Source organism: Calliphora vicina, chromosome 1 (assembly GCF_958450345.1).
Source record: "Calliphora vicina chromosome 1, idCalVici1.1, whole genome shotgun sequence".
Lineage (NCBI taxonomy): Eukaryota > Metazoa > Arthropoda > Insecta > Diptera > Calliphoridae > Calliphora > Calliphora vicina.
In genome coordinates, this window is record NC_088780.1 from 132,985,784 (window position 1) to 133,011,187 (window position 25,404).

At 29.8% G+C, this 25,404-nt stretch overlaps 1 protein-coding gene across 3 annotated transcripts in view; it reads right to left on the reverse strand.

Annotated features, from left to right (window-relative positions):
• Positions 1-366: 366 nt before the first annotated feature.
• sim (single-minded) overlaps positions 367-25,404 on the reverse strand; it is a 61,777-nt gene continuing 36,739 nt past the window's right edge. Inside the window, exons 1-8 of one of the 3 annotated variants that reach the window (XM_065508306.1) lie at positions 7,729-7,917; positions 5,479-5,648; positions 5,157-5,258; positions 4,809-5,000; positions 4,548-4,747; positions 2,928-3,034; positions 2,465-2,612; positions 367-1,858 (exon numbers count right to left, since the gene is read on the reverse strand). In XM_065508306.1, the coding sequence (XP_065364378.1) occupies positions 667-1,858; positions 2,465-2,612; positions 2,928-3,034; positions 4,548-4,747; positions 4,809-5,000; positions 5,157-5,258; positions 5,479-5,648; positions 7,729-7,903 (2,286 nt within the window). In that variant the 5' untranslated portion in view covers positions 7,904-7,917 and the 3' untranslated portion in view covers positions 367-666. Of the gene's footprint in view, positions 1,859-2,464; positions 2,613-2,927; positions 3,035-4,547; positions 4,748-4,808; positions 5,001-5,156; positions 5,259-5,478; positions 5,649-7,728; positions 7,924-25,404 lie in introns of those variants that run through there. The other 2 variants (XM_065508289.1, XM_065508297.1) reach the window with 2 other exon arrangements.

Sequence of the window (25,404 nt, forward strand, 5' to 3'; positions counted from 1 at the left end):
TATAAATACAAATATTTATTTTTTTTTCTTTTTATATATATTTTTACTAATAAACAAATTTGTTTTGTATATATAAGTATATATATGGGATTATGCATACACACGATTTACTTAAATATTTACAACGAATGAGATTTTCCACAAAATTATATTATGAAACAAAATTTTGTTTGTTTCCAAACTATGTATATATTTTTTAAATAATAAATTTATTAAACTAATAAATATATGATTAAATAACTTACAATTATATATAATAACAATTTAAATATAAATTTATAATAAAAAGGTTAGTAAATATGAGAAGAAAAAATAAATTGTAATTCAAATAATAAATAAAATATTAACATTTAGGCATATTAGTAATAAAACAAAACACATTTAAATTAAATAAACCATTAATAATTTGAAAAACTAAAGTTAGGTATAATAAAATTTTAATATAAAATTATAATAAGATAAATAGATTTTATATATGTATATGTATGAACTCGTATATTTGTATATAAAAATGGCTCAGCCATATTTAAATTTGATGTACATATTTTCTATATCAAATAGCATTGCAACAATAGAAAGTAATAGAAAACGTATTTTTTTGTTGTTTTGTAGCGGTGGCTGAAGAAGTATCTTAATAAATTTTTGATTTCTCAAAAACTTTAAAGGTTAATGCACAAATTCATTGTTTATGTAGTGTTGGGGTTCTACTATAACGCTGGTATAGTGGGGTCCATTTACATTTTTAAACGTTTCCGTAAAACTATTCGCTACAATGTGCTGTTGCTGATGTTGGCTTTGGTTAGAGTGTTGCTGATGCTGCTGCAGTTCTAATTGTGTAAGAGTGTGGTGTTGTGATGGTGGTGCTTGATGATCTAGTTGTGTTAAATGATGCCCTTGTAAAGGGGATACTAACTCGGTTAATGTATTATGTTGTAAGTGATGTGGTTGTTGTTGTTGCTGATGTTGTTGTTGGTGCTGCTGTTGATGATGATGTTGGTGGGAGCTACTATCCGAGAAATAATTCAATTCAAAACTATGACTGAGATCACTGTAGGTGGTTTGTGGCGAAGTACCATTAACAATGGAGGCATTACCCGTTGACAATTGTCTTTCACTCTCCGAACTACTAGAACAACTATTCGAATTGGCCGAAAATGGTCGTATCAGGGAGGCAGATGTTACATCAACCGTGCCATCGTAATAATAATTATTATTGCTGTAGTACCCGCTGCCAGTGGTGGTATCGGGATACTGATGCATGGGATCATGACCCAATGAACTACTTGAACTAACTACCGACTCATTGATGGGATATAATTGTGTATAGCTAAGATTTCCCTGTGACTGATGCGGTTCCATTATATCAAGTAAATGTTGCTGTTGATTTATTGCTTGATGTTGCTGCATATGCTCTGGCTGATGGTGATGATGGTGGTGGTGATGATGTAATTGCTGATGATCATTATTATGATGTTGTGGTTGATGTTGTTGTTGCTGTGGTGTTGGCGGCGGTGCTTGATGTTGATTTAGGTAACCATTGTTGTTACTACTACTTGAGCTACTATTTGTACTTAATACTGGTGTCACAGCTGCTGGCAAGTGACCCACCGTTGTTTCGTAACAGGCCTCCAATTTAGGGCTTGTACTTAGAAGGCTGGGTGTTAGGACGGGTGCTGTGTGTCTCAGAACTGTATTGCCATTGTTTATAGCTGTGACTGGATGCGGTACATTGGCAACGGCTGCTGCATGACTGGCATGTAGAGCCGGGGTTGGTATGGGTGCTGGCGTTGAGATAGGTTCTGTTTTAATAATACCCGTTTGGATTTCATTAAGTACTAAGTCTTTGGCCTCTTGTTCACTAAAAATGAGAAGAGAGGATATGATTAGTTGGTTTAGCTTAGATTTCTACAAATTTAGTGATATACAGAAATAAATACTTAATTAAAAATGTTCAACAACTATTTAAACCGCCAATGGTGACGCAAATTTGACTTTGATAAATGGTGACGCCGGTCTCACACACTAATAGTTCACTTTTTTAAATTTATTTTGACGGGTTAATAAAATTGTTTTGTTGAGCAATTTTAGAATGGAATTACCACTTTATTTTTGTCTTTGATTTGAAATTGATGAAGTCAAGAATTACTTATTAAATCGATTTGCACAATTCCTCGTTATAATAGATGGAAATTTTAGCAAAAACTCAATATTTTCTAAAATAATCTCGAAATTAAATTGTATAACCTCAAAAAGCTTAACCCCCTTATTCATAATCAATTTTTAATTTTATAAAAGGTTTATAAAACAGAATTTTCATACAAAATTTATTTTAAAAATCTGTAATAAATTTAAAAATTGATTATGACTTAAAATTAACGAGGGCCAGAGACTTCCTTTCTCTCTCAAATAACAAATTCTACCCGTTATATGTAAGAAAATAGCTTAAATATTTCATAAAACTTACCTTAAAACATAATTTACACTAACAATGCAAACTTGTCGCGACGAACGACTATTGTGCACCAATGTGGCATAGGATTGCACCCAAACCCAACCGCCACCCTTTGTTAGGAAACGATAATATTTGGTGGTAACTTGTCCTTTGTACAAAACTGTAAATAAACAAATAAATAAAAACAATAAGTTACTAAATTCAAAGAAAAACATTACGCTTGTTGTGTTGTTTTTTGTATTATTTTTGAGCACAACACAATTTCCAAAAAGGATTAAACGCTTACGAATGGTGAATACCAAGCATAAGTTTAATGTTTTTCCAAAGCACAAGGCAAAAGAAAAACAAAAATGGAAATAACTAGATTTTGAGTTAAACGTTTTAAAACAAAAACAGAAAATAAAATGAAGCAAGCAAAGTGCTGGGAAATTGGAGTGGCATTGGTAGATTATAATAACTGGGGGGGAATACTTACGTATTTGATGTGAAATACGCATGGCCATAACATCTTGCACATGTATATACTGATATAAAGTCTTCTCAATAAGTTCTTGAGGCTCATAGCCAGTTAGTTGTGATACTCTGCAAAGAGAAAAAAGCAATAAAAAAATGTAAAATTTACAAAAAAAAAACAAAAATATGTACTGTTTACATAACTTTAATTCAATTAAAAAAATATACATAAAAGTTTCTTTGAAAATACCAATAATTTCAAATGATACTTCAAATAATAAATGGGGAGGGAGGTAAATTTAGTAGCAAAAGCCTTTTTTCATGCATAATGAAAACAATATGCTTTTTGTTGTTTCCTTTTTCTGTTGTTATTGTTGTTTTGTTAACATCATAAGGGTAATTGTGCGTTTATAATATCCTGTTACCCTCTTCCCATTGTATTATAACGGTATGTTGTATATTTTCTTACTCTCTCTGCAATGGGTTTTGTTTTTTTTTCCATTGGCAATAGAGATTCTATGAATGAATGAATGGCAAAATCAAAGTTGTAGACACTATTTCAAGTGGGAAATGATTTGTTTGCTTTTGTTGTTTTGTTTGCTGGATTCTTTGTATTGTATTGTTGTTTTGTTATTTTTATTAAGGGGGAGTTAACAGGGGGATTTTGTACGATTTTCTCGTGCTTGATGAGTGGGGTGTTGAGTGTATTATTTTTTGTTGTTTTTATTTAGTTGGGTTTTTTTTGTTTATAAAAGCATTGAGAGAAAAAATGGCTGCCGCTTGTTAAAGTAAGTGTTAAGGAAAGTGTGATGATTACATATTTACATTATATTAAATTTCCATAATAAAGATAAATTTGAAACAAATTCTTAAATTAGGTAGTTTTTGGAGTGCAAATTTGAATAAAACAAAAACTGAAAAGGGAATTTCGTATTTAGTATTTAAGAAAAATCGGAATTTTCTGAATTAATAGGAAACTCATGACATATTCTAAATATCTTTTTTTATTTATATCTATTTATAATTTTTAATTGAAATACAGTGAGTGACAAAACAATAGAAACTCGCGATAATAAGAACACCCCAAAATATGAACAGTTTTTACTTCCATAGGGTACTCTAAAATATGAACTTAGTGAACTAAGCTGTTCATATTTTAAAGCCTTTTTAACTGCTTATTTTTTGTTTTTTTCCCTAGCTGTATATGGGAATTAGATGCCATTCTCAAATATGAACAATCTTGCAAAAGTGAACTGGCCTGGTTTTAATTAGTTCATATTATTGCGAGTTCACTGTAATTTTGGAAACTATATATCGTAATTTCAGTTTTCATAAATATGACCTTTTTTAAATTAAGGCAAATGAGGTTTCCAGCACGAAATTGCAAAGTACGGACCTAAAAATACACTTCGAAGGAAGCATTATCAGATCACGGTATGTTTTCAATCACAAGATTTGGATAACAATTACTTAAATTTTTATCCAAAATGTTCATGTGTTCTTACAGTATCCTTGCAATATGGTTAGATCAAGATTACAAACCTTTACAGGAAACTTAAAATATCCCTTATGTTATTATTAGCAATTTCTTAAAAAGTAAGGTTAGCATATAAAAACCTATAAAATAGAAAATTTAACTTACCTAGCATCTAAAAATATTAATTTCAAATCCATATGAGCTCTAAACATAAACATATTTTGATGAAGTTTAATTTCGGTTATAGCTGAAGTAGGCAGGGAATGACCAACAGCTACCAGGCCAAGATTTTGTATATAACCACCTTGGCCATCACCATAGTCGGGATAAATGCGGGCTTTCAAATAACCAGAACAATGAATAACCTGCAAAAAACAAATACAATTAATAGCTTGTTAAATATAAGATCAATTCTAAAACACTTACCTTATAACCGGAAGAAGTTAGGCCGGCATTACGTTTGGCCAAGACACATTTCATGCGCAGGAAAAATTGTTTTTCAATTTCAATGGTATGACAGCCACGATCACCGGCCACACCATAATTTGTGGAACCATTTGGACTACCAACGGAGGCGGGATTTGTCTGTGTTAGGTGTAAAGAATTTATAAATGCATCCTTTGATTTTTTTTAACAATTAAAATAATATAAAACAAGGCAACAGTAAGGGAGAAAAAGAGAGAGATAGAGAGAGTAGAATAAAATAAAAACAAAATACTACTTAAGTATACGGTTTTATTTTAGTATATAGACATTTTTTTAATTAGCACTTACCGGATTTTGATACATATGAGGATGTAGGGATAATATCGCATTCATTTCATCCTGATCATAATTGTGTATATATTCATATATTGAGTTGCCAGTTAATTCAACCTACAAATGACACCAAATATTTTTTGTATATTATTAAATGAATGACAAAGCAAAATTTATGTATATAACTAAGGATATGTAAATTTGTTTACCAACAAAGGAACAACTTTTTTAAGAGTTCTTTACTTTTGTAGTCGTTGTGCATAATAATTGAATTTATGCGCATAATTTAGCAATTGAGTTTACATATTTTTTATTCATATTTATTTTTAACACTTACCTGGCTTAAACCTAAATGAACAGAGGCGGTTTCTGAGATGTACATAATTTTGCCATCAGGTGCTACTACAAATATGAAACCATCTAAAGTTTGCAAAAGATGTGAACCCAATTCCTTAATAGTGGAACCTCTTTGCATGGCAGGCGAAGAACCCCAAGCTTCTCCTAAACCTAAAACATATAAGAAAAAGCTGTTAGTAAAGAATAATAATTATTTAAAAAGAAAGAAGAAAAAAACAGTAAAAGAGAGGAAACAGCAGGATGTCATCAAAATATTTTTTAAACAATTAAAGTCATCCACTCTCAGTAGGTTGTCGCTGCGTCTGTCATTTATGTATTGTTATTCTATGTTTATTTTTTTACCAGCCAACCCAACCACCCACTTATTTTTTTCCCACTTCATCAACATCATGGGAAGTTGTTTCCACTTTACATGCGAACAGCAACAAAAAAAAACTGCTGCTCTAAGTGGGAAACAACAGTTTTTATTATAAAGTCAAACAAATTTTTTATTGTTGTTTTCTTCCTTATGGTTTTTTTTTTGGTACTAAAGTAATTAGAATGTGGAAACAAGAACATGACGAGACTACTTGTTTAAATGGGGTGGAATTTGCTTTTGTTATTTGCGCTCCCACTCTCCATATCATGCTAAAGATGTCAATGATTTTAATGATGGTTTTGGCTAGGCTTATTACCACCTTCTTGCTGTTTTTATATATGATACATAAAAAGCTTTTGTTTAATTTTTTTTAGTTAATAATTATTTAATGAAAATAAAAAAATACAAACAAAAATTGAGCGGATGTTGAGATGAGTTTGAATATGACAGTTAAACAAAAATATTGGCAAAGTTTATATTAATAATACAGCAGTTTCCAAAATTATAACAAAATTTCGTGAGACAAATACTCTAAATTTGGGAGGAAGACCTCGTAAAGCTACTCCAAGACAAAATAATTTATCTAAAATAATCTAAATTTGGAAATTAGTTCTCGAACTTTTAGCCTCATTGTTAAAAGGCAGGTCTTGATGGCTATCGCCCAGTGAAATAACCTATTATTTCTAAGAAAAATTTTTCAAAGAACATTTGAACTGATCGAGACAGAAATGGATTTTCAGATTAATCCAAATATTGTACTATTTAAAATGCTGAGAATGATGGGAGAACATTTGTAAGATGCCTGAACGGAAAGAGACTGGATCCAATAAAGACAGTCAAGTTTGGCGTTAGCAATATTATGTTGTGAGGCTGTTTTTCTAGGCAAGACATGAGTCCAAATTGGTATCTTAAAAAAAACTGTGACAGATATTGGAAAAATATATATTTTAAACGATATTATGTATCCATACGCTGAAGAAATGTATGACCCTAGTTTGGCGATTCTAGCACTACAATGACCCCACTCGTAAGCATTCGGTTACAATCCGTTGATGAACATGTTTTGAAGTGACCTGCCCAATCACCAGATCTTAATCCCATAGAGAACCTATGGGAAATTGTAGATCACAAAATACGGACTCAATTTTATTCTTTTAACCCCCATTTTCTCAATATCTGTTTATCGTTTTTCGTAACGATAAACCTCCAATTAACATTTTTTTGTATGAGAACTGTCAGTTTATCGTCACGATAAAAATTAACCAGAGATTGAGAAAATGGGGGTATATTGCAAATGTGTCTAATAATTTGATGTTTCTTACTAAAGTTCAATTTATTGTTTTTCCATTTTCCCACTTATTATTTTTTAATTCTGCCCACCAATTACAAGGACATACTTCTGATATTGTACTTCCTTAAACAAAATAATTTCTAACATATTAGCGATGATTTTTTTTTGCAATCAACAAATATCCTGCTGTGATTTAACAACATGATGAAACACAAACGTGAAATTTTTTAGCACATAAAAAAAAGAATAATCCCCCCATGCTAAAGGCAGGCAAACTTACAAACCATTACACATCATTTGACATAGCCGCAGGAAATTAATGCGTGTGATACTCGCTCTAACAAACAGGACATGTGACTTTGAAGTGAAGGCAAAAAACACATACACACACTATAAAAAATCAGGACACAAGTTCAAACGCGTGCTTAACAATAACAAACACAACAACTGTCTCACGTTTAATAATAATAATAAAAGAAAAAGAGTCACTAATTGTTTAAGAATTAAATCCTTCGCAAGTTTAGATATTTCAAGGCGTTTAAAGTTGGCGAGAGTTTGATAGTAAATAAGTATGTACTTACCTTCGGGAAAAACTTGGCGCATTTTCAAATATGAGGTGGTCAAGCGTATTATGGAGGCTTTATCCAATTGTGATGTAATTGCACTTGGTAGTGGTAGTAATTTGGCCAATTCGAAAAATTCCGCATTTTCTTTTTCACGTCTGGTGCGTGCCGCATTTTTGCTTTTCTCCTTCATGGCACAGGTTTTAGCTATACCTTTAAATAAATAAAAATATTAGTTTTTTTTTTGTTAAAAATTTATTTGTTTTCACCAAATCCTACCTAATTTATCTTGATTGCAATTTCTCATTTCTCTACGTTTATACGTCATTTTATGTTAAAATTTATGTTAAATATTTCCTTAAAGATCCTGGTACGTGATCTTTACTCAATGATCACCTGTTTGAGACTGTTTTAAATTCAGCCTCCTCACTAGTTTTAATATCTATTTCCTTGACCGAGCTGAACACATACATGTGTAAATAAACTTCCTTCCTTTACTGTATTTCCGTAACAGAAATTAACAACAAATATGTGCGAAATTTCACAAATACCTGTAGGGTATATGTTCGAAAACATAGTACATACATACATATATGTATATCGAAATGTCATTGGTCCAAATCAGGTTGTACTAACAACAACAGCAGCCTGACAAACACCATGTTTAACTAAATTTTCAAAACTACCTGTGTATAATTTCGAAATTCGACTACCTGTCAAATATTTCCACCATTGACTTTTTCCGGCAAAAATTCTTCAATGAGTGTGTGTGTGTATAGCTGAGTGTAAAGTGAGATTTTGGCAAATCCTAAATTTTGACTTTTATTCATTCATAATAGAGAGTAAAAAAAAGAAGTGGTTTCTTAAATGGGCGTCTTGTTGTCTATTGTTTTTGCACACGTTTACTAACCGCAGGAGATTAACTTTTATAATGCCTATTCAACTAATACAGATTAAGCAGAGACCCTAACAATCATGAAATCCTTTGACAAAAGGAAAACATTATCTATATAAATACATCTGTATTATACAAATGACTTTTAGTACATAGGTAAATACATACTTTAGTTACATAGTTATGTACATATATGTTCACAACTACATCTTATAGTTACAATTGCTATTGATTTCTTTTCATCTTTAATTTTTTTCTAATAGGTATCTTATGTTCAGTGTTTTTTCTTTTTGGATTTCCCAAGCGCAACAAGTCATATTTTCATTGATAAAAATATTTTGTACGTGATTTTAGTAAAATTTGCAAAACATTTATATTCTTTTGTTGCTGCTCTTATTTTTTTATTCGTACATCCTGCCTGCTGTTTTATATAGTTTTCATATAAAGTATACTGCATATATACATACCTATTGCAAATACTTAGTACTTTTACGTTTTTTGTTTATAAAATAGCATGTCATAAATTCTTTTAAAATTTAAGTAATTTTCTTTATAAATTTAATTCTAGGAATAGAATTTCTTTATCAACAATAAAATATTTCTTAGAAAAGCTGTATATCTTGTTCCCAGTCACACTATTAAAATTAAATCTGGACAGCTAAAAATACCCTTTCAGCTAGACTAGCGTTAACTTTCTGCTATCTTTATTGAAATAACTGCAAATGCCGTTTCCGCTAAAATATCATTACCCATTAGGGTATTCAATTAATCGGGTTTCTGGTTTAATCGATTAATCGAGCAAATAATTAATTGAGGTTTAGATTTATTCGTTTAATTTAAAATTATTCGATTAACCGAATAATTTCTATTTTCATTTTAAATTGAAAATACAACAACGAATTTTATATACAACAAGTAAGAGTGATATATTCGGCTGTGCCGAATCTTATATACCCTTCACCAAATTATACTTCAAAATTTTAGGTAAAAAAAATTTAATTTTTTTTCCAGTTGTTTTTTTTAATTTTTTGGAAAAAAAAAATTTTCGATTGTTTTTTAAAATTTTTTTTTAAATTTAATTTTTTTTTTTTTTTAAATTTTTTAAAAAATTTATTTTTTTTTTAAATTTTAAAATTTTTTTTTTTTGAAAAAAAAAAAAAATCGGGTTAAAAATTTTTTTCCGATTTTGACCCATTGTAGGTCCAACTTACTATGGTCTTATATACGTCGTTGCAAATGTCTTTGAAATATCTATCATTAGATATCCATATTGTCTATATTAATGTCTTAGTAATCCAGATATAGGTAAAAAAATAGGTCAAAAATCGAGGTTGTCTTGGGTTTTTCCTCATATCTCAGCCATTTGTGGACCGATTTTGCTGATTTTAAATAGCAAAATTCTCGAAAGCATGTCTGACAGAATTATTGAAGATTTGGATCCCGAAGATATCTGGGGTCTTCAGAAAACTGATTTCAACAGACAGACAGACGGACAGACAGACAGACAGACAGACAGACAGACAGACAGACAGACAGACAGACAGACAGACAGACAGACAGACAGACAGACAGACAGACAGACAGACAGACAGACAGACAGACAGACAGACAGACAGACAGACAGACAGACAGACAGACAGACAGACAGACAGACAGACAGACAGACAGACAGACAGACAGACAGACAGACAGACAGACAGACAGACAGACAGACAGACAGACAGACAGACAGACAGACAGACAGACAGACAGACAGACAGACAGACAGACAGACAGACAGACAGACAGACAGACAGACAGACAGACAGACGGACATGGCTTAATCGACTCCGCTATCTATAAGGATCCAGAATATATATACTTTATAGGGTCGGAAATGAAAAATGTAGAAATTACAAACGGAATGACAAACTTATATATACCCTTCTCACGAAGGTGAAGGGTATAAAAACATAAAAAAACAGCAAATAAGGTATTTGAGATAATTTTTGTAAACATATCGCCTATTTGCTGCAACAACGTCATAACTCAAAATCCATGTTTTTTGAACTAAGTAATACAAAATATGCGCTATTCTATAATCTTTCATATAGTTTAATAAGTTTTCAAAAAAGTCAATTATTTTTTGTGTGAGATTGTTTTTTTGTTGTAAACATCAAAATTAAAATTCATGTTTTCTCGTATATTTGATAAGTAAAAATTTGGGTTAAATACAGATTAGAAAGATATTAACATCCACTATTTATATTTCTGAAATGGCATGATTTGTTGAAAATTTATTTAAGAAATAGTAAAATGTCATAAAATATTCAAAGGCGTTTTTCTCGAAACGACTTTTTTTTGAATTATGACGTTGTTGCAGCAAATGAGTGATGTGTGAGTTTTTTAGGGTTTTAGTGAGATTTTTTCTATAGATTTAATAAAACTTTTCTTGGAAAAAACTCTTTCGCTGATTGTATATGTTGGAGAAATCAAAAGAAATCATGATAAAGAATATTCCTTTTTGGATTGTTTTAGATTTTGATTAATTTAATAGTTTCGTTTAGTTATGATAAAAGACTTATTATTTTAAAAAAAGAGTTTCGTCTATACATGTAAGTACAAACAAAGTTTCAAATACATGTAAATTAAATATGTCAGTTGTTATACATACTCACTAATCATGTTTATTGGATGTTCAAAAAATATCTAATTTTAATTTGAAATTTGTATTTGAATTGAAACGGAAAAATAAATACAAAACAATTTTTTAAAGTGCAAAAAAAGGAATTTCGGTTAATCGGATAATCGACACAAATTAATCGGGTTATTTGTTATTTGAAAATCGGCAATTTCAAACTATTCTAACAGTTAACCGACCAAAATTAATTGGTTAACCGATTAACGGTTAATCGATTGAATAACCTATTACCCATTTAATCAAATAAAGCTGGACAAAATTATTTTATGAGTTTTTTATATCTATTTCTGTCATCTGAATCCAAGAATTCTGTTTAAAAGCTCTATATTACGTATTATTCGAGTTACAGTTGGATCAAAATACTTAGAAATTTTAAATTAAAAATATATTTTTTCAGCCAACATCTTGGAACACAAGATTAAAAATTAAAGTTTATTAAAAAACTAAAGGGTCTTTTAGTAAGTCTTTAAATTTTAATAAAACAAAGTGTATGTGAGATATTAGCGAAATTTTTTTATTCATTAAGCGCTTCTTATTTTTATTTGTTATTCCTTTGAAAGACCTATCGATGCCATTATGTTTGAAATATAACATCGTGGTAATATCCGCTGCGGCTTCGCTGGGTGGCGCATATCCGTTGTCAAATTTTCCATAACTCTGGTTGAATTTTACCGATGACGAGACCGAGGTTATGATGGCTTTGAGGGCCGTTGTGTTTTGTTGCTTTTACGCATAGACCTACGACTTAAGAAATTCCCATAAGATCTCAGTGGCCAGTTCACATCACCTCCACATGAGATGGCCATGTCCGCAAATCCATCGTGAAGAATGTTCAATGTGGAATGAGCAAATGTTGTTTTTCAATGTCGCACGGGACATCGAAATATGCGATAATGCAAAGCAAAAACTTACAGTTATTTGCGATCACATATTTCCTTCTTTGACTCTTTGTAAAGATTAAGATTTTAGAGTACAAAAGTCAAAACGTGCAATAGAATAATAACCAAATGAGAAAAGTTTGCATTCAAACACATATCAGGAAATAGTTTATGAATAAATGTGAAATTACATTAGTTAAATTTGATTGATTCCATATGAAAATATTATAAAAAAAATGTTTTCAAGAACTTTAAATTTTTTGGTCACGCTGGATCTTTCGGTAGAAATGCTCATATAGAACATTATAGGGTCGCAAATGAAAAATGTGGAAATTACAAACGGAATGACATACATAAAAATACAAATGTTGCTGCTGAAAAAAAGAAGACTCCGAATCGAAGTCGAATTACGGTTTCGATGTGCAGCCATGAAAAACCGCGAATTCGGTTATATTTGTTTACTGTAACCATATATATGATTGATACAATTATGTGAATCGAAAATTAACCATATTATGGTTACACAATCATATAAATAGTTACTGTGACTATAATATGGTTCAAAAACTTGTAAAAATATTGAAATGGTTACAGTAAACATGCACAACTATATTTTTTCTTTGCGTGTATAAGGATATAATATGCTTAAGAGAACATTCACTAATACAATTAATTTAACAATAACAACAATATACATATGAGAAAACTTCTTAACTTAAGGAGTATTACTATAATAAAAATAACAAACAATTTGTAGCCATTAAAACATTATATTAAAACCAAAAATTATGTTAAATTAATGCAGCATTAAAAGAAAACTCCAAAAAAAAAACAATATTGGAGGGAGTGAGAAAAAGTGAAAAAATCACTGCAAACAGTAAATCTATTAAATGGGGCAGTTGGCAAAAGTCATAAAAATTATCACAAATGCTCAAAGTGAAAGAGAAAAAGAACAACGACAACAAAAATCATATGCCACCAATCATAAATATACATTGTTTTTGTATATTATACAACAACATTATCATACAAAATACTACTATTTATAGCATTTACAAGAAATATCGCTTACAAAAGGAGCAGCAGCACCAATTTGTTATAAAGTGTGTTTGTTCGCGTTGCTATAAAAAGCAACAGATTTTCTGAATTGTTATAATCCTAAACGTAAGTATTGTTTATGTATGTGTGTAATATTTCTCTCCTTTTTTCGCTTATAAAGGCGAGTGGATATGTATCTGTGTGTTTGTGAATTTGTCTGTTTGGTACAATAACAACTATTTATAAGTAAACAACTAATCCGCAATTTAAATGTGACAACATGCACAACTTGAATATTGTCGCGTTTTCATTGTTGTGCAAAGTTCAAATGTTGTAACGCCGCGTCCGACGTATTTTTTATACCAGCAATATACGAGCATTGTACTCGCTGGTTGTATGTATTTAGGACATGGTGATGATGATATACCGACGGTAATTTTTTACGGTCTTTAAATGATTTTCTTTTGGTTTTTGTTTTCATAAATTTATGAATATTTTTGTGGAGGGTGCGAACTTTAAGAACAAAAAAACAAGTACATAACTACATAAAATAAATTGAATTATTTGTAAATCGATTGATTTGTAGATGGTATGTAGAGATTGGAATAGAAGTGCATGATGACCTTAATATTACATTTCAGTTTGTATATCCATCAGAGACAAGTATTGCAACTTTTTTGTTAGAAAAAATTTAAGGCGAAGTGATCATTAATATCTGTAAAAACTAGCTCCTTTGTTAAAATACATATTTAGAAATTCCAAATCAATAAGATCAAACAAAGTCGCACAATATAAAATGTAATTCCTATTGATGAATTTTTTGTTAGTCCAATAAAAGAATGGAGAAAATCGTGAAATATTTGGACCCGCTGTTATCAAAAAACTGGAGTAGGTTTGGTAAAAATTTTGAAAATTGAATTTTAAAATGCGAATATCTCCAAAGTTATAAGAAATAATTGATTGCTACGACGAACACCGACGAAGAAATAGGATCGTGAACATACCCGAGGTGTCCTACTTTGGGGACCATGGCCGCACCCCTGGTGGGCACCATGCGATCAAAATTCAATACTTAAACTCGACACTTCTTCTTTGCGCTTGTCAAATTTCATTAAAATCTGACTAAGGATTTAGAAATTACAGATTTATTTCCCTCTTTTTTTGTCCTATTCCACTGTGCGATATTCTATAAATAATTTGAAATATAAAAAATATCTTTTTATTTCAATCATTTAGTTCAGGGGTGCCCACAAGTTCCTTATGAAAGAGTAAACACCAATACATTTAAAGAAAATCTACTTTTTATTAAATATTTATTGTTGCTAAAACCAATTCATACAAAGAAAAAAGAAAAAAAAACTCACTTTGAACACACACATTTTTAAATTATTATACGATAAACAAAAACAAAATCTACATGGATGATCGCAGTCGTCAATGTTTACCAGCAAAGCATACGAAAGTGTTGTTGCTTTCAACATGCGTGTATTCAGTGAAGAACGACAAAAAAATAATAAGACAAAGTTGTTTGTGTATTTTGTATTGCTAGTGCTGAGTGCTCTAGTGAGTATACAAAACACACAGCCTATAGCTAAGAGCAATTACAAAAACAAAAGAGTACCAAGAGTATATGGCTTGGGCATGACTGATTTAGTTTATTGAATTGTCAAAAACCTAAGTTTGTTGTCAAAAACCTAACAAAATACATGTTAGTCAATACATTTTGTTGTTGTGTCTCGTCTCTATGTATAATTCTCTCCCTATGTCTACAATAATAGAGAATAGACATAGAGCGAAAACTCTCCAGTCAAAGACCTAACTCAGTTGTCAGAAACCTAAGTGGTGAGAATGTATTAGAAGAAAAAAAAGTATGTGATTATTTTGTGTAATTTCATGGTTTGAGTTGTTTTTCTAGTTTCCGCTCTATATTTCTCTATGTCTACAATACTTTGTCAACTTATTTTTATTTTTTGTAAATTTTTTTAATGACATCACTACAAAAAAGTTTGAAACGGGCTCCTCGGGGAGCTCTGATTACAAATATGTCAAACATTTTGAAATCATACGGTGAGTTTTCGTGGTATTTTCACTTTAAGGTTTTCACTAAAAATCCTATTTGGTTGCAGTTTTATCTCAAGAACGTGGAATGTAACTGAAAGTTTTAAAAACTATTAATGGATTCAAAATCTAATTGAATCCATTAATTGAGTACAATTTGTTATTTGTTATTTTAATATTTAAGGATGTTTGCATGGATTATGCATTCAATTTTCTATATTATTTAAATACACTAAATTATATATGGCTAAATATTAAATTTGAATCGTTGTTTATTGGGAATAATTTTATGGAATTTGTAATATGCAAATACTGGAAAAAGTGTAATTTAGCCACTTGTAAATGGATAATTTATTAAAGCGATTAATTGTTTGTTTAATAAACCAAAACACTTGATTAATATTATTAAACATTTTTGTTACGTAATTTCACTGAAAACCTGGAATTTGTCTTATATTTCCAAATTTGTTTCTGTTCTCTATTATTAAATTGATTGAATTGAAGTATTAGTTGAATAAACAAATAAAGAAAATCGTTTGTTTTAGGCTTCCTATCAGAAATACATATTTCACACTTTAATAAAAACAAATCCTTCGTACATACATATGTATTTAATTCAAATGATTTACAAGAAAGTTAAAATCGTTTACAAATACAATCACTTTAAAACAAAAACCATATACCAAAAATGTACACGTAAAATCCAGGTAATTTTATTTGGAAGTTCCGAAAACTACAAATTTAGCAAGACGTTCCCACGCTTTACACAACCATATGTAAAACAGTCGTTGGATTTCGGAACTCTATCTCTCTCTCACATCTCCTTCATATAGCGGACGGACAGATTTTACAAGCATAGTTCTTTTGGAAACGGTTGGAAATCACATATTACAGTCATTAACGATCATTGTTTAAACAACGACTGTTTAAATGAATGAATAGATTTCGTAAGGCGTTTAACATGCTGTGGCAAAGTCCAGTGCGCTACTCGACAGGAGCGCAATAAAAACAGCGCCTTTTTAACCGTAAGAAAAAAACCTTCCTCTCTAACTTCCACACGTACTTGTACGTACCATGCTCAGGTACTTAATTGCGTGGGTGAAGGAAATAAGAAGGAAAAACTAACTTTTAGAAAATTCCAACTTGGAATTTGTCGAAACTGAAGAAAAATATTCTCACGCTTTTTCTTGCTTGCAACTAGCAGCAAACGAGGAAAAACGCGATATGATTACGGGATTTTCCAATAGTGCAACACGGAAATATTTCCTTGCAGCAAGAGTGTGAATCTGTCTGTGTCTTTTGGCATTTCGTGTGTTGACGTTAAAATGTTTCTCATTTGTTTTGAAATCTAGAAAATTTCCAAAATATTGTTGAAATTTGTGTAAATTTCTGTTTTATGCTCGTATGGGAAAATGTAAACTACGTGTATTCTCGTGAGAAAATTTTAAAAATTTTCATCTCAACGTACCGTGTGTTGTTAAAGCGTTACATGTCTTTATTACCTGTAGCTGTATATTTGGTATTTTTCAAATAGTTTTTGCTTAAAACCCAGACACAAATGCAAGAGAACAGCAAATTGAAAATTTCCACACATGAACTGTAAGTATTTGACCATTAGATTATCATATGGTGTTGATGTGTAGGGAAATTTGCTGTGATTTCTAGTTGTTTCCAGTTGTACTTGCCCAGAGGCGGAAAAACTTGGCATAAGTTTTAAATGTGACTAACATATGATGTGATTTTTTCTCTAATGTTTCTACTAAATTCCACTAAATTGCTTAAATCATAAAATTATAAATTAGTGCGTGGCTGCGTCATCCATCCATCAACCCTTGTTGCAAGGTCTCGCTCAACTCGCATACACTAAATGCCAAACTTTTATCAGCTATTTAACACTCTTGCGCGTAATAATTTGTGTCGCTTTTAATTCTGTTTAAGATTAATTTTGAGATTATAACCCAGTTAAATAAACAGATAAAAATTCACTAAATTCTCTTCAAGGGGGTGGGTTTTTGTTACAAGTGCCACATATATTCAATATGTTTGTTGGGTAATCTCAGTTTGTAGTGGTTGGCTTCCTGTTCCGCTTATTGGCTGTTGTTTGTTTAGCCGTTAAAGTGTATTAAACAAAACTTTTATGTTATTTAATTATTCTTTCGTTTTTCTTTTCATCAACACCCAATAGAACACAACAATAGTAATTATAATCGTTGCCATTATCGTTGTCTTCGTCATCATCATCATTCGCCATTAGCTAATATTAAATGTCATTATCCTTTTGGCCAACAATTCAAACTGCCACAATTCAGTATAAGTTTACAGAATTTATGAAAAATCATTTTATAGCTGGTAGTAAATAAACACATTAAACTCTATAGAAAAACTGTTAATTGTTAGGAAAATTAATTATTACGAGTATTAATTAGTATTAGCATTTGTTATTGATTTAGACAACAAAAATCGTTCAAAGATATTAGCAAAGAAAAAAGTTGTTTGTTCTTTTACTATTTCAGTTAATGAATTTAAATATTTATTGATATTGTATCATGACTTAAAGAGGCCAGTCTGAAGAAGATGCTAGACATATCTCCCCTCTATATCTACATGAAATGCATATCTGATAAGTCTGCTCTAAGAATCAATAAATCAGCCTAAAGCATCCATTCTACAAAAAGTATACAGTTTAGAGTCTTGGGGTAATTGATGGATTACATACTACCTACGCTGAACATTGATAGTAACTTAAAATTTAGAATATAACTGGACCGCAAAACTCTCTACTCCCCTTCTCATTATTTACTGACATTTCAAAGAAAAAAACCCTAATGAACTTGGCCTCTTGTATCTGCACCGACTTCCAGGCAAAAATCTATGCCAGCGATACAGTCCCTAAATGAATCCGGAAGTATTCATTTCTCTACGTCTAACTTTGATATCTATGCGTACAGCCTTGTATCAATCAAGGTAATACGATCCAACGTTATATGATCGAAATGCCTAATCAATTGCATTTATTCACTGGCCCCACTTATACAACATTTTGAATGGGTTATGACGAAACTGTTAAGAAATGGAACATTTATATTCGTGGACGAGATGTAACTCACGTGATCTAGGATTACCACTTGTAGAATATCCAAAATGTTCTAATCCTTCCTGGCATAGAAAAGCACCAAGACTCGAATTTGCAAAAAAAAAGTCAAAAATTGTAAGTCTTGAGTTAAAAAATATTTATTTTGATAGATATCCCACTCGCATCCCACTAAGCGACCAAAAGGGTCTTCAAGGAAAATATCTAAGCTTTTGTTTGAGCTAAAAAAATTATCCTAAAAGATATCCCACTCGCATCTCACTAAGCGACCAAATAGGTGTTCAAGGAAAATATCTAAGCTTTATTTTAAGAAAAAAAGGGCCCATTTTAAAAAAAAAAAAAAGTAAAAAAAAGTTTTTGATTTCGGAAAAAAAATATTAAAAATTTTTAATTTTTTTTTAAATATTTTTTTCGAAAGATTGAAGAAAGAGCTATCTAAAATATTTGGGACACATTTTGCTAAGAACGATAGGTAATAAGTTACATGGATAAGAAAAAACACCTGCTTGACCAAAATATCAAAATTTGACCCCCTCTAACTCAGAGAGTTCTCGACAGATCTTGTTGATAAATTGTGTCTGAGTTACCAATAGAACTAACCTTGGTGCAAATTTCATACCGATCAGAAGACATCGATTTCAAAAGTTGGTTCACTTGACATGAAATGCCCCATATTTGTATATACTTATTATGTTAAAGGTACGATAGGGCCTAGCGGTATGAAAATTTTCATAAATATTCTGTGTTGAAATGTTTGATATTGAAATTGGGTAAAATCGTTCTAACGAAAAAAAATTGAGAACAAAATACACGTTCTTCGTTTAAACAATTAAAACACGTTAGGGCATAAACGAGGAAAGCCGAAATTAAGCACAAAGAGTTATTGACAATAGCTAACTTAAGTGTCCAAAAATTATCAAAAGTTTTTGATCAAAATGTATGAAACAATTTGTGAGGTCTTACCACTATATTTATACATTTCTAGTAATAGAAAATATAACATTAATCAAATTGGATGGAACCAAATACATATTTTAATACAAAGTGAAAAAAATCGGATATGATTAGAGTCTAATTTGTGTCTAATCATTAGACACAATTTTGAGGCATCCTAATGTACATACATACGTATAATAATTATCTAAAGTGTATAGAGTAATACGAATTAAATTAACCATCTACCAGGTTATTGTTTGAATAAAAAAAAACAAAAGTCAAGTGCACGTTCATATTTATCACAATAAGTAAATTGTTTGTCTCTTTACACATATTTACCGTTATAACGGGAGAAATAAGCAAATAAAGCAGCATTACATACATTTAACATAGCCCGCCTAAAGGCAGCCTTGCCGGTTAGAGGGTTAAAGAATTAGCACAAGCCTACAATTGTTACATTTAAACAAACTATCTTCAAATTGTAAGGTATTTAAAATATTTTGAAATAATCGCCAGCGAAACGTGTAAAAATTTAAATAATTTTTAAATATTTTTAGAAATAAATGTTTGTACTTAAAAGAAAGTGAAAATTGTAATATATTTTTTAATATTAGTTACAAAAAATATTATTTTTATATTACTGTACATACATATTTATACTTGGAGTAAAATAATTAATTTTATTTGCACTAAAAACAATTATTATTTATTAAATATTGAATTTTATTATGAATGTTTGTATGTACATATTTGTACTTATGTACCTATATACATTTATTTTGCAATCGCTACAGATGTTGTGTGTATATAAAAGCATTGTATAAATATAATCAGTAAATATGTAATGTATAAATAAACAACTACTGGTTGAATTAAATAAAAATCAAATAAAAGAATACAAAATAATTTTAACAGTAACCAGCAGCAGCATCAACATTTTGACTATACCAATAACAACAATAGCAACAAATTGCTAAAGTAAACTTAAATACAAAAAAATATCCATGTAAATAATAAATATTAAATAAATAAAATATTGTATATTTATATACACAAACATACATAACTATACACATGTATACAAGCATATACATATGTATTTATATCAACAAAATTTTTATAAATTCATATAAAAGAACCAAAAACCAACATAAGTGACAGAGTGCGAGAGAGAGAGAGTGAGAAGTAGAGAGGTTAAGCAAATAAGAACACCAACAACAAGAATGACCATACGTATAATAAAATAAAAACAATAACAACAAAAACAACAGCAAATAATAAGCAAATAGTACAACTACAACAGCAACTTATTTATTATGCCTGCAATAAATACTGAAAAATTCGAAAATATCACGTAAAATCGATCAACAATACAAACTTGCAATCCAAAATACAACAACAAACAATTTGTAAGAAGAAAAAAATAAATAAATGACCCCGACAAAAACAACAACACAAAACCAGCAACAATAGCTACTATGTACTAGCCAGAGTTTAAATAGAAAGAAAAAAAATATTGAATAAATAAAAAAACCACTCAAAGTTCTTAGGGGTATCGAAATTCAAATCAAATAAAATACCCTCAATACTCACTGAAATAACCAAAGTTAAATAATAAACAAATCAAATAGAAGAAATAGAATTAGAAAAATCAACAGTAAAAAAACAAATACACCCAATGGGGTATTCATTCGACTAATGATCGTTCGATTAATCGAATAGTTTCTTACGAATAATTATTCGAACAATTTAAAAATGTCCATTTTCGAATAACGAATAATTCGAACAATTTTATGTAGAATAATCGAATAAAACGAATAAATGTACATACATACATATATATTTAAATTTATTAAATTGCTTAAAATTTTTCAAAATTTCAAATTTAACACAGAAAAAAATATTTCTTAAACCGTTTCAATTCAAATATTTGTCACATATTGAACTGGTTTCAATTATTTCATAATTAAATCAAGTATTCATTTGCTCAAAAACTAAATTTCTTGATATTTTCTATTGAATTTCGAGTTTTGAATTTGATTATTTTGACAATTGAATATACAATTTTCGTTATTGGTTGAATTTCAAATACAAAAATTATTGAATAGATAATTTTCGTAATTGTAAACACATTTTTGTTATTTTTTGTGTTTCAATTACCAAAATTATCTATTCAATAATTTTTGAAAACGGACAATTTGTTATAAATAATTTAGAAATAGTGAATAATTAATTTACTGAAGAATTAGTTACTCAATTTAAAACCCGAATTAATGACCGACATAAAAAAGTTCTTAATACGTTTATATTGTATTTGAATTCAGGATCGTGTCCAACTAGCCCAAATTTATTAAAGCATAGCTCCAAAACGGAAACTAAAGGGTTTGCTAGTCAATTGTTTTGTAGATTGTTCGGGAGTTAAACTGATCAGAATATTTCTGTTGAAAATTTAATGATGGACTTTGTGTTTGAATGTTTTTTATCATTATCAATACTTGAATTGTTAACTTTAATGTTATTTTTTGTTTTTCTTTAACAATAAAATAAAAAAAACCGACATCAAAACTTCATTCTTTACTTTTTTTAAAAAAATTTAAATTATTCGAATAATTCGATTAATTTTAAACGTGTGATCGAATTATTCGAACAAGTTAAAATCTCTTATTCGAATTATTCGTTTTATTCGAACAAGAGAAAAATCGAATAATTCGAATACCCTAACACCCAAACAACAATAATAAAATTACCAAATAATCATAGCAGTATTACAAGTAGTGAATGTATTCCTTAGATACAGTAATTTTAACCAATCACTGGCTGACTCTAATTTTAATATATATTGGGTCATTCGTAGTGTAGAGACAAGTCAATTAGATACTTTATACATCACAGGTAATCTAGCGTGAAGTCAATTGTCACTTTAGTGTCTCAGAGTCACATTAAACTTTTTTCGTCTTGAACCAGCCAGCCCTCTGGGGATGGCCCCTACTCATGCAAAGTATTGTGTTGGATTTAGGAAAATAGGTTATGAGAGGGAGTGGACATTCGATTTGAACTTTCCTACATTGAAAGTGACAGGAAAGACTTCAGCAGGAAGTTTGTTCCACAAACAGACAGTACGGCTAAAGAATGAATTTTCCCTGTAATGTGTTGTGTGGTCTACTGGCCAATCGTTCTTAATGAAAAACGTGTATTACGTAAAAATTTACGGGTCAGGAACATGTTCCCTAAATTTTATTTTGTACTTCACTTTAGAAAGTAGTTGTTTAACCCGTAAGGCGTAATCTATTGAAATGTAGTAAAGAGTAATTCAAAAAAAACCTATAATTGTATTAAGTTAAATAAAACTTAAACCATTCAATATAAAAATTCTCAAAAATACGTAAATTTATTCAAATATTGTACAAATTCATGAAACATTTAAATATTGGCATATTACTCGGTATTTATAAATTTATGCACTTTTTCCGGAAATCCTCTCATTAAAAATTTTCTAGTTGCTTCCGTTGCCTTTTTGGACGAGGTGGTATATTTACGCTTATCGGACTTTGTATGTGTTTAAACTTTAAATAACATATATGGTTACACAAATATGGAGTTTTTTTTGAGTTTTTAGAATTTTTTATTCAAACCTGCATTTTTTTGTTTAAATTGACCCAGTTTGGTTAGGTCTGGTGGTAATATGTCCGCTTAAGTGAGTCAAATTTTACTTTACACTCTTTTGCATTAAGTTTTCTTTCTGGATCATATAAAAATTGTATATAGTCCCGAAGAAAATTTATTCTACAAAAAAAAAAATAGTATAGGGACTTAATGGGGAAAATCGTAATAAAATACCGCCCTTTTACATGTTTCAACTTTGGATGCGTGTAACTTTTTATAGAGACGAGGTAACTGTTAGCAAGTTGTATTTATTTTATTCAGAATTTTATAGAAACTCAACTACTTTAAATCAACTCAAATAGTTCCAACCATGTGAAATTTCCGTAACAATATCTCCAATAGATTCCGAGATACCGAATTATTTAAAAAAAAAAACGTTTCTAAACTCCTGTGAATAAGAAGAGAATTTTATTTATTTCGGGTTTCCTTATTTATTCTTATTTCAAAACGTTCAATTTAACATGCTAATTTCTTTAGAAATGAGCTATTTGATACGGGAGAAAATACATACAATTAAAAATAAAAAAGAGTAAAAAATGAAAAAAAAAAAAAAGTTTTTTTTTGACAAAAAACTCGTCTAAAAATTGGAAAAAAAATTATATCGCCAGCGTTTTAAGCGTGAAATCGGAGAATTTTTTTAACATTACCTACCAAAAAACCTTTAAAATTAACGCGTAAAAAAGAAAACTAGTTCAAACCTCAAGAAATTTTTTTGGATAAACTGCTATCGCCATCGTTTTTAGCGTACAACTTCACCTTGGAAAGGTAATACGTAGTTAAACAAAATAATTAAATCAACCGATTTTTTTTATTACCTACTAAAAAACCTTAAAAATAACGGTTGAGAAAAAGTCCAAAAATTTAAATTTGGGCGCCTCGAATAAGATGTATTTGATATGTTTTTTTCTTCCTCATGCCAAAAACTATCGAAAAATCGATGACACAATATCGATTGCTAAATCGACACACCCTAATAAACATACATTATTGAATTATTAGAATAATAATTTGTATTAACTCAAATAATAAACAAATATAAACTTTTAATCGTAAACTATTTGATAACGATTATTTGTCCTTTTGTTACTGGTATATGGAATATTGGTCCAATTGTAGTAAGCAGAGGAAGAATTGTTTACAAGCAATTGGTTATGGTTCTGTCTAGGAAATGTGTTTTAGATTGACTATTTGAGATCAATTAGCTTCCGCATAGGACACGTACAGTTATGTAGCTAATCAAGTAACCAGTTAGGTAGCTAGTTAGGTAACTAACTCTATGTAGTCGCTATGTGAATCCCATGCGTTGACTATTTTGGACCAGCTATCAAACAGTATCTTTGTAATTTATGAAGGACCAGTTGACCTGTTTAGGACTCGCATATGTTAAAATAACTTATTTGAACTTTTGACCTCTGCAATAACATCGATTTACCAAGTTTTTGAATAGAGTAATAATATTGTGTAGTATTTAAAATATTTATGTCTTTTTCTAAACAAAAAGAAAAAAAATACATTCAGACATCATTAAAAGTTATATTTAGATGAAAATGGTTAAAGTAATCACTAGCACACCTTATTTAAAAAAATATCATTCATTGATTGGTGTGTAATATCTTTTATCATTCGATTTTAATACGTAGTAATAATATTCGACAACAAAAAAAGTAGAAAAAAAGAAGATACATTATAAATAAAATAAAATAATAAAAAGTAGCAAGCAACAATAACAGAAACACAAACAACACCTTTATTATCAGACGACTTCTTGTTATGATAAGTACGTGATTTTTACGTGAAAATTTAAATGTTTTATGTATATGTGTGTCTGTATATGAATACTTCAGTATGTATGTATGTACAATTCATATGTATTTAATGTAAAATTGTATCAAGAAGTAATACCGACCGCCCTCTTTCTACCTTATAAGATCATTACAAAAGTTAAACCATTTTATAGCAGACAATAAATTTGTCTACTCTAGTAGTACATACCATAGAGAACATAGAGCGGAAACTCGGAAAAACCTCAAACAAAAAAATTACAATAAATTTGTCTACTCTAGTTTACTCAAAAAAGTTACACATACGAGTGTTGTTTTTGTTTTCACATAGTTTATTTTACTAATACATTCTCACCACTTAGGTTTTTGACAACTGAGTTAGGTCTTTGACAAGAGAGTTTCCGCTCTATGTGTTTTCTCTATTGTACATACTTTTAAATCCTTATGACAATAGACTCAACTTGTTAGAGTTCATACATATGTATTAATTAGGGTATTCATTCGACTAATGATCGTTCGATTAATCGAATAATTTCTTACGAATAATTATTCAAGCAATTTAAAAATGGCCATTTTCGAATAACGAATAATTCGAACAATTTTATGTAGAATAATCGAATAAAACGAATAAATGTTCATATATATTTAAATTTATTAAATTGCTTAACATTTTT